Genomic DNA, 10,828 nt, shown 5'->3' on the forward strand with positions numbered 1-10,828 from the left:
ATTTAACCAACCAATACTTTGCAAGAGTGAGGACAAGAACACGTGATTCCTTCCCCGTGTATTGGCGAACCGGCAGATTGGACCAATTTCACGGGCCTTACAAGGCCGCCCCTGTGTATAACACATGCTATATTTATTTACATGGCCATAAACACCAGACGTGATAAACAATGTAATTAAACTAAACACAAATCTAAAGCAATAATACTTCCCTTACATAAACATAACTATTACCGAATGCTACATTTGGAAAATATAAAATTAAGCATGCTTTGTCGACAGAACCAGCTGCAATCGGTAAAGAATAATTGTGTTCCATAACGACTGCAAGAAACAAGTTAACGTGTGTTGCTTGATAGACGCTACAACTACAACTTCCGCATTTGTCTAGGACTCCACGCAGTACGAGCGGAAGCCGAGGGTAACGCGGATATGACGCAATTGACTGGCGACTCCCAGCTCCCCCCTGCTCTGACGCCCCGTTTCCTTGGTTAAAATCGCAATTTTCTCACGATTTAAAAATAGTTGGAAACATTTGGGATATTGTAAGTAATCAACTTAACAAAATATATAACACTGGCCTTGAGATTATGGGATATTTTAATGCAAAATTCTTGCATATTGTACCTTTAACTGGCTTTTTTATTAATGCAATACAGTGAATGACCGCCGTCTGTGTCTCCCAGTGTCTTACATTATTGTCAGTTTAGTGTTCAGTGATTAATTTACACAGAAACAAAATATAACATATATGCCTTCATCTCCGAATACATTATCTGTGTCTTAAATTTCATAATGAACGCAGATAAACTCAGTGCCGACTCGTTTTCCATCAGTTCTTTTACGTGAATTAGAATGTGTGCAAAGGATTGTGGGAGATTGAAGAACACGAAGGATATACTTGATGCATCCTTCAAAATGAGCTGAATTAATGACACAAAATTAAGTCTGTCTTCAAAACATCCTTCAAACTGAGACGGCCTTCAGAGGCGCTTGATGACGTGGCAGTCGAGATATGCAGACTCACTAGGACACAGCCATGGTTTGAGAAACACCCGCAAATTATGTACAATATGCCAGATATCAATCTGTGTCCCGTGATTTAAACACCTCTGATCTCTTAGTTTCTCTTTCTTCATAATGTTTTAGACTGTAATGATTGTACTCAGTGTTACTTACCGATCATTTCTGTCTCCAATTAATCTCTTCAGGTTAAACTCCTGCAGTGTCTTCTCTGAGGACAACAACACAAACACTAAAGCTGACCACTGAGACGAGGAGAGTTTCACAGCACGTAATCCTCCAGACCACATATGAGGTCGAGCTTCGTCCACTAGAGAAAGATCACCCAGTTCATTCAGACAGTGAAACAGATTGATGTATTTATCTGGAGAGGGATTCTCACTGATCTTTTCTTTAATATAGTCAACTGTTCTCTCATTGTTGTGAGAGCTGTTTGCTGTCTGTGTCTTTAGTCCTTGTAAGAGACTCTGATTAGACTCCACTGACAGACCCAGAAGGAAACGAAGGAAAAGGTCCAGATGCCCATTTTTACTGTCTAAAGCCTCATCCACAGCTCTCTGATGGAGATCAGATAGGGAAACTTTGTCTCCATTAGTTGGTTTGGTATTCTGGTCAAACACATTGATGTTATTGTTGATACAGGAGAGATGCACATATAGAGCTGCTAGATGTTCCTGAATGCTCAGATGAACAAAGCAGAAGACTTTCCCCTGACACAAGCCCAACTCCTCTCTGAAGATCTGAGTGCACAATCCTGAGTACACTGATGCTTCTGTCTCATCAATGCCACACTCTCTCAGGTCTTCCTCATAGAAGATCAGGTGGCCTTTCACAAGCTGCTGGAAAGCCAGTTTCCCCAGTTTGACAATCATGTCTTCATCTTTCACTTTCTTCTCATAGTCCTTCTCATGTTTGATGTTGGTCTGAATGAGCAGGAAGTGTGTGTACATTTGAGTGAGAGTCCTGGGAATCTCTCCTCTCTCTGCTTCACTCAACATCTTCTCTAAAACAGTGGCTGAGATCCAGCAGAACACTGGGATGTGGCACATAATAAAGAGGCTCCTCGAGGACTTCAGGTGTGAGATGATCCTGTCGGCCAGACTCTGATCACTGATTCTCTTCCTGAAGTATTCCTCCTTCTGTGTGTCACTGAAGCCTCGTACCTCTGTCACTCGATGGACACACTCAGAGGGGACGAGATCCGCTGCTGCTGGTCTGGAGGTGATCCAGATGAGAGCAGAGGGAAGCAGATTCCCCACAATGAGGTTCGTCAGCAGCTCGTCCACTGAGGCTGATTCAGATTTATTACACAGTTTCACTTTGCTCTTAAATTTCAGAGTCAGACGACACTCATCCAGACCATCAAAGATGAACAACACTTTATATTCATCACTGGATATTTCCATTTCTTTTGTTTCAGGGAAAAAGACATGAAGAAGATCTGAAAGACTGAGTGTTTTGTCCTTCATCAAGTTGAGCTCTCTGAAAGCGAGTGGAAATATGAGCTGGACGTCCTGATTCTCTTTCCCTTCAGCCCAGTCCAGGATGAACTTCTGCACAGAGACTGTTTTTCCAATGCCAGCGACTCCCTTTGTCAGCACAGTTCTGATGGGTTTGTCTTGTCCAGGTAAAGGTCTAAAGATGTCATTGCATTTGATCGGTGTGTCCTCTGTTTCTGCTCTCCTGGACTGTGTCTCAATCTGTCTCACCTCATGCTCATTATTGATCTCTCCACTTTCACTCTCTGTGATGTAGAGCTCTGTGTAGATCTCATTCAGGAGTGTTGGGTTTCCCTGCTTTGATATTCCCTCATACAAACACTCAAACTTCTTTCTCAGATTTGATCTCAGTGTGTTGAGGACTTCAGCAGGTTTAGAGTCATTGCTGTAAGATTAAAATACCACATTATTACACAAGTTAGAGAAGTAAATAACCATAATTTACAAAACTATTTATGGGACACAGAACATCATAGGGATGCTCGATTATGGAAAAAATCATAATCACGATTATTTTGGTCAGTATTGAAATCACGATTATGTAACACGATTATTTCACATGACTTTGGGAACGTGTTGCATTTATTAAAAAGACACCTTTCAACAATTCTTAAAAAAATCGAAATTTGAACATTTATTGTACTTTTTGAACTATTAAAATAAATAATATAACAGATAATACTTCAATGAGTATTTTAATACTTCCAGCAGGTCTACCACTTAATATAATGCGGAAAATTCCCCTGCAAACACTGATTCACTTTAACCCTCTGGGAACCAAGCTGTTTTTGGGGTCCTTGAGATGTTCTGACATACCTTGACATTTGTGCTTTTTTCAGTTATTTATAAACATGTTAATGGCTAAGGTGTAAATTCACTCTATATAGCACAAACAGGGCTACCATAATATGCTAGCAACGTGTATGTAGATGTTTGTATTTTTAAGAGAATAATGTTTATGCGTGGTTATTGGAAAAAATTAAAATGAAAGTTGCTGAATTAAGGCCACAAAACACATATTAAATATGTGTCCACAAGACTTTTGACTAATGGATGTTGTCCCTTTGAGTTCTAGCTTCAAAATGATGTGAAAATAGTCTTGCTTTATCGTTCACAAAAAAAATATACATTAATTTAAATGGTGTAAAACAGGTTTTGCTTGGAAAGCCAATATGCGAGGGGGGGGGGGGGGGGCGTGAAGGAGGAGTAGTTTACACCTTAGATTACAATGTCCCACCCACTCTGCATAATGACTCTGCAAAATGAGCCATGCATTCAGGTGTGACACTGACTGAGCCACAATGCAAGGACAAAAGATGTATTTAGACTTATATTGACCATTTAAGATTTCGCTTACATCTCTCTTGTAAATACAGGGCTCCAGACTAACTTTTTTTATTAGGAGCGCTGTAGCCCCTGACTTAAAATTTTAGGAGCACAAGCAGAAAATTTAGGGGCGCACCTTAAATCATCTTACAATGCAATTATTCACATTTTCCCCCAAAATAACTGTATTACTGACAAATGCTTTGATAATAAATAGCCTTAACGTACAGAAAGTATGGTGCAGTTTTATTTTAAGATCACAGGCTCCAGACTAACATTTGAGGGCAGCGGCACTAAGTTCTACAGAAAGTATTTGGTAGCACTGTGGGATGACAAAGCACTGAGCTTAATTTGAGGTGTATAGATAAAGTTAACTTTAATTATTATCATTCATAATGTCTTAATAATTCAAAAGCAAAATGAGTGACAAAATAGATATTAGGGAGTGAAAATAGCCAATAAGCATCCTCTGCAGCTATGTTTACAATAGTAATTTAATATTTTTTTCTTTTCTTTTTTTAAATAAGTGTGAGTTTTCCTACTTCTTGAAACTTTTAGTTTTATAAATAGGGACAATCTTTAAAGGATGAACAAAAAATGTTTTGGTCAACACATTAAAAATAACATTTAAATATGATATTATAGTTTTGAAGTGCTGGAAAAAGATGTGTAGGCTACTGTTATAACCACAGTATACCATAGTTACAGTTAGTGTTACTACATTAAATCCAAGGTGAATGTTGCTGATCTGTGGACCTAAAGCCTTCTATAACTTGTTCGTTCATGGCACATGTTTCTCCTGGTTTCCACGTCAGCGCTGTTTGATCTGATATGGTTTATAACAGAGAATTCTGCGTCAAATCTGAATGTTTCTCACTGGATCTCGCAGCAATGTTATTAATTTTGTCGCGAACTCAATGGATTTCTTCACTGGATCTCCACGTAACTGTTTCGCGTGATCGCGATCGGCCCGCGACTGGCGAGAGAAGCTCTGCGCTGTCTATTATTGGTTCGAACTATTAAACGGTCTATGAAGTAGAAATGAGTAGCGCAGCGCAGTTTTTTTCATTTTATTTAATAACATGTCACGGAATACTCTGCTTGAGGCTGAGATGCGTTTTGTGTTTAAACTGCGAAGCGCCTGCAAACTTCTATTTCCCCGCAGTTCTGGGGTAGCGACTGCAACATTCGCAGCTCATGGAGTTCGTCACCTTACTTACAGTACCTCAACCAGCTGAATTTTCGTAGCCAGTCTTCCCGAAAATAGTGGGTTCAGGCCTTTATCATCATCCGACCGACTGTGTCTGTCCCATAGACTGTAAAAAAATAGGTCTGTCCGTGACATTGATATTTGTCTCCGTCTCCTTCCCACAGACGTTTAACTTACGCGCGCTCGCTTATCTCTAGGACCCTCCCCCTCCACACATTAGCCAGTTACAGTGGCCATTCCCTATTCTTCTCACACTCATTGGCCTGCTACACATTCCGGATTCTTTGACGCGCCCCTTCCACGTTTAACGTAAAAAAAAAAAAAAATTACTGGTCGCACATGTGCGACTGGATGTAAAATTCAGTCGCACATTCTCAAATTTTGGTCGCAAAATGCGACCATTTGGTCGCAGTCTGGAGCCCTGAAATATGTTTTGCTATTTTATTAAAAAATGTTACAATTACAACAATAATTACAATTTCAACAATATTTCAAGTGTACTCTTTCTTTGTAAAAAAACAAAAAAAAAAAAGATTATAGGCCTACATTTTATCATATGTATTCATTAGTTTGAATATAGCCAACATTGGAACATCTAACATCTTAATTTTTGACAAAAATAGTATTTTATATATATATATATATATATATATATATATATATATATATATATATATATATATATATATATATATATATATATATATATATATATAACGTTAGATATGAGCAGAAATTGCTAAACAAAAGCTTATTTGATGTGACAGTATATTCTACAGTAGCCTAAAAACTGTACCCAAATAGTCAACAAAATGTTGTCTTTCATACTTCGCCTGACTGTAACGTTGTTTTTATGAAATATTAGGGCATATAAATGCTAATTTGCAGTTTAATACGTTGCTTATACAAATACATTTTATTTCAACATATTACAGTTGATTTTTACTCATCTCAGTAGGCTATAGCAAAGCAGTTTATTCTTTCACACACAGACGCGCGATTCCTATTTAGGCTAAACAGTCTTTACAAATATGTACCCTTCATTCATCTCACAGAAAGGCGAGTCATATTAAAGAAATGCGAATCATCTTTTTGCGGTTTACATAGGCCTACACTAACGTTATTCCATAAAGTTATTCCACATCAACATTGAGAAAAGAAAACAGCCTACCTCACTCCTCAGCGGGATCTGCTCCTCATATCAGGAGATATTGCTCCTCATATCAGCACTGTTCTGAGGAATCTTTTCTCCATAAGGTAGGCTTTATCATGCCTCACTCGCGACGCGCTTTGTTTACAGCTGATGTGGGCGTTTCACAGCTCTGAAATGGTTCTCAGAATTTGCGTTTGAATAGCACGCGCTCTCCGGGGAGTGGTCACATTACTTTTGAATGATCTCGTAATGAGCTCGACTGGAGTCGCTCTCTTTTTATACAGATTACAGAAGATGAGAATATTTGTTTTTTATATAAATTACTTCATTTAAAAGATGCGATCTCAAGCTTTATGCCCGTGGGTCTGTTTGCCTGTTTGACTGAATTTTCGCGGAGTTATTGATCATTTTCGAACGCGTTTCAAATGGGAGTTTACTGACAGAGAGAAGGCAGAAATCGCATCATGTTAATTTTTCTTTATTTGTCAAAAAGCAAAACACTTTATTTTTATTGTGAGTATATAGAAAAAAAATATAAACTGAACAGGATCGATTGATGTATTACACGAAAATGAAAGATCAAAATTAACAGAGCATTTAGTGTTTATTTTTCATTGCTAAAAAAAAACCGAGCAAAACGCGCGGGCGCGTTTTTGGTCCCCAGAGGGTTAACAAGTAGATTGTATGAGTAGCCTAAATTAATCCACACAGATTATAAAATCAAATCAATCATTTTAAAACTTTCTCCAAGACGCAATTTCACAAACCGCGTGAGTGTTCAGCGGTGCTGCGTCTTCTCTCTCTCTGTCGCTCAAAATGGGTTGGACAAAGCAAGCGTTGAAACTACACTCTCGCGTTTAGGAGTCGGGACATGACGGAATTGTCACTTGCACAATCGGGCCAGCATTGCATCGTAACTAAAGTTGATAATTTTCACTTCTTTTTAATTCTTATCAGTTTAAACATTCAAGCTGAGAGAGTGCATTGCTTCAGGAGGGGCGGATGTGTGCGTGTCATTCAGAACACAAGACAAAGTTAGAGCGTTCTTTCAAAACAGAACATGGCAAAATAATCGTTTTTACTCGATTGTACAATTTTGGTGATCGTTGGGAAATTCAATTAATTGCACAGCCCTAGAACATCATTAGGTTTCTGAAATGTGTTAATCATTAATCATGTGTTTGAGTGATTTGTGATGTGAATTGCAGCACCTAAAATTAAACAACGACAACAAAAAAGTCCTGCATTTTACCTGAAACCAGGGCCCGGTTTTTCAAAAGGTTTAATCCGGATAAAATTGATCCGGATTTAGTAATCCTTTTTTTTGCGATCCGTGATCACGTAATCCAACTTACTTTTGAGCCAGTTTTTCAAAGCAACATCGGATTGGATCAATCTGATCCGGATAGGAACTTTTCAGGATCACCAAATCCTGTTTACTAGAGCCTTTAATGGAACCAACAGTGTAGGCTACTGGCTTACCAAAGAACAACAGTTGGCAAAATACCGGTGGCCACAAATAACCATTGTTTATTTTAATTTTAAGAAACAGAAACACTGTAATAAACAGAAACATTTTACTTTCCTTATTTTGTTATAATGTTAAATTGTAGATTTTGTTGTTTTACCATATCTCATTAGATGTGACATGCTTCATATATGCTTCAAATATGAAGAAATGTATATATCATCAGTAAACATTGATTTTGTGATCATTCACTTAAAAAAAAACCTCTCTGGTTTTATTTGGTTCGAAAAATCACAACTGAATCCACCCTTCTGATGGGATCAGGATAATCCTGTTTTTTTGGATCAAATAGATCCCAAACCAAGTTCAAAGTTCTGAAAAACCCAAAGGGCAGGTTTGATCCAGATCAAATTTAAGATCGGATTACATGATCTGATCTTAGTTCAGAATCCCTCTTTTGCTTTTGAAAAACCCATTTCCAAGATTTGATCCAATCCGTGATCCGAAATCCCACTGGATTACTTTTGAAAAACTGGGCCCAGGATACATGCTTTCATTAAAGTCTTGTGCTTGAATCACAGGCTTGTACACAGTTTTGTTTTTAACTGGTCTGGATAGAAGGTTTGACCTTAAATCAGAATGAAGAGGGTTAAAAATCAGACACACTGATATTGATGTAATTGTGTCATTAACTGAGTAACAGACCAACAGCTTTTACAGTGAGTGAATGTATTAACAATACAATATATAGAGCTTTACACAAGAGCACAATGACAATCATTAATAGTGACTGAAACTAGCAAGATTGTAACTCATTAAACTGCTGTATATTAATAACAATTTCATAAAAATCACATACAATAAGCTCATCTTTTATAGAAATGATATACCTGAGATCAGACTGTTTGTCTCCACTCTTAAAGTTTTGTGGCGGATTCATAGAGCCGTTACTCTTGATAGACACACAGCTGGACTCTGGTTTTGATCTCTTCTGCTGGACTGAACTGGTTTCAAAACTAAGTAAAATATAAAGAATACAGACTTATAAAAGACCACATAAATGTTGTCTACTTTTGCTTTAATGTCTGTAACTGTTTTGCACTGTGTTTCAAACTTTGATTACAATTATTTTGATAAATTAACTCACTGGTTTGCAAATGTTAAGCATGATTCAACAATTGTACCAAAGCGACTGAGAAAACCAGTAATATTAAGAATTAGGAATTCAAAACAAACCAATTGAAATCAACTATAGAATTATAGAATGATTCAACTCAGGTGAACATCATCCACGATCACATGACTCTTTTCTCAAAGGCACAATGGAGGACGAAGGCTCAACCAATGTTTTGCTGACCTTTAAAGATAAACCACCTTACTGTACTCTTGTAACGGTAGTCCTGCTGTGAAACATCACTGTTCTGACCAGACACCGTGAAGCTTTCAACAAATCTGAACCCGTATTTATCAAGCCTCTGAGAATTACTCACAAGAACACTGCTAAGAATGGAACAAGAGCAACTTAAGGACTTAAGAGTAAAACAATTCACGCACGGAGATGAGAAGGGTATGTATGGACTATGGATCTAACTCTGGGGGTTCTCTTTCAAACATTCGCTCGGTATCTCACAATGGGAAACGCCTCTGGGCGTGACAGACCTGGAAGCACCAATCACACCACGTCTGTCAGTTGACAGACCAATCACGACAGTAATGCGGGAGCCCGGCCTCCCTTATATATACCACTGCCGAAGGTCCCTACTCCATTCTCGTTCTCTTCCCCGTGAAGATCGAAATTGGAAGCTATTTTCAGCAGGACCTGTTTTCAAAAAGAGTTGTTTAACTGTTCTAAGACGAGCCGTCAAGGTACGTCACCGAACGCAGCTTTTTTTTTTTTTGTTGGCGGGTCTTCTTCACTGTAACAGTGATTTGATTTTATTCTGGTCTACTAGAAAATTAACGTGTTACGGCGAATTCTCTATATTCCTTTTCTGAGTGACACGTTGTGGTGAGCTTGGATAGCCTACTATTTTGCTATGGCAACTAACGTTACTAATTCTGCAAGCGGCGGACCGAAAGCAGAAACTTCACGTCCGTGTGCGTGCGGCTCAATGATATCGGGCAAGGATTATCATCCTTTGTGCATCGCATGCCTGGGGGTGAGTCACGCTCAGGCAGCCCTCGCTAACCCCGCTAAACTCTCCATAGACTGGCCGTCGCAGCAGACGGGCCAAGGGGCAGAGAGAGATCTCTATGACGGCAAGAGACTGCCGTCACGTGCCCCACCAGTGAAACAGCTCATTCCAGCGGTCCCCGCGTGCGTTTCAGAGATGAAACGTTTCTGGAATAAGCCTTTTTCACACAGGGTTCCTGTAAAAGGATTTTCTAGGCTGGATGTGGATAACATGGAGGAGTTAGGGATGTCAAATTCCCCTCCTGTTGAGCTGTCAGTTGCACATCATCTCCACCCTAACCGCAGGGCAGCCTTTTCCTCAGCTTCAGCTTCACTGCCAGGACGCACTGATCGTCTAACGGCCTCAGTGTTTCAGAAGATTTATCGCTCTTCTGCACTGGCAGTGAGAGCTCTTAATGCCAACTCTCTCCTCACTGCTTATCAAGCAGAGCTCATGGAAGAGATGGGGAGGCAAATGGATGCTGGGACACCAAACCCAGCACTCTGGGAAGAGATTTGTGTCATTGCAGATCTCAACCTGAGAACTTCCAGAGGTGCGGTCCAGAGCTGCGGCTGCAGCATGGGCCTGGCAGTGGTCGGCGAGCGATCTCTCTGGCTGGGACTGTCCGGGTTGTCAGACAGAGAAAAGGTAGAATTCTTAGATGCTCCGGTTGAGCCCAAAGCCCTTTTCGGGGCATCTGTCACTGCTATGCGACAGCGGTGTGATCTGAAAAAGCAGGAGGGAGAGGCTTTCCAAACTTGCCTCCCTCGCAGATTCGCTGCTAGGGTTCCTCAACCACCACGGTCCAGGTTTGAAGCCCCCCAGAGGAGTGGTCGGTCAGATTTCAGAGGCCCTAGGCCTTCTCAGCCTCAGCAGACTGAGTCACAGTCCAAGCCAGCTCAGCCGAGGGGAAAGCCATCCTTCGCAGCGGCTGCAGCCAGACACCGACCAGCAAACCCTCAGGGAGGGAAGAAA

General features: G+C 39.8%; 1 protein-coding gene across 1 annotated transcript in view; it reads right to left on the reverse strand.

The window, feature by feature from the left end:
* Nucleotides 1–9,446, reverse strand: part of LOC307158295 (NLR family CARD domain-containing protein 3-like) — a gene marked incomplete at both ends in the record, with an annotated part of 55,830 nt that extends 46,384 nt beyond the window's left edge. The window contains 3 exons of the mRNA XM_079870729.1: nucleotides 1,180–2,907; nucleotides 8,570–8,695; nucleotides 9,442–9,446. Coding sequence (XP_079726855.1) covers nucleotides 1,180–2,907; nucleotides 8,570–8,695; nucleotides 9,442–9,446 — 1,859 coding nt within the window. The remainder of the gene's footprint in view (nucleotides 1–1,179; nucleotides 2,908–8,569; nucleotides 8,696–9,441) is intronic.
* Nucleotides 9,447–10,828: the final 1,382 nt, after the last annotated feature.

Source organism: Squalius cephalus (assembly GCF_949319135.1).
Source record: "Squalius cephalus genome assembly, chromosome: 5".
Taxonomy (NCBI): domain Eukaryota; kingdom Metazoa; phylum Chordata; class Actinopteri; order Cypriniformes; family Leuciscidae; genus Squalius; species Squalius cephalus.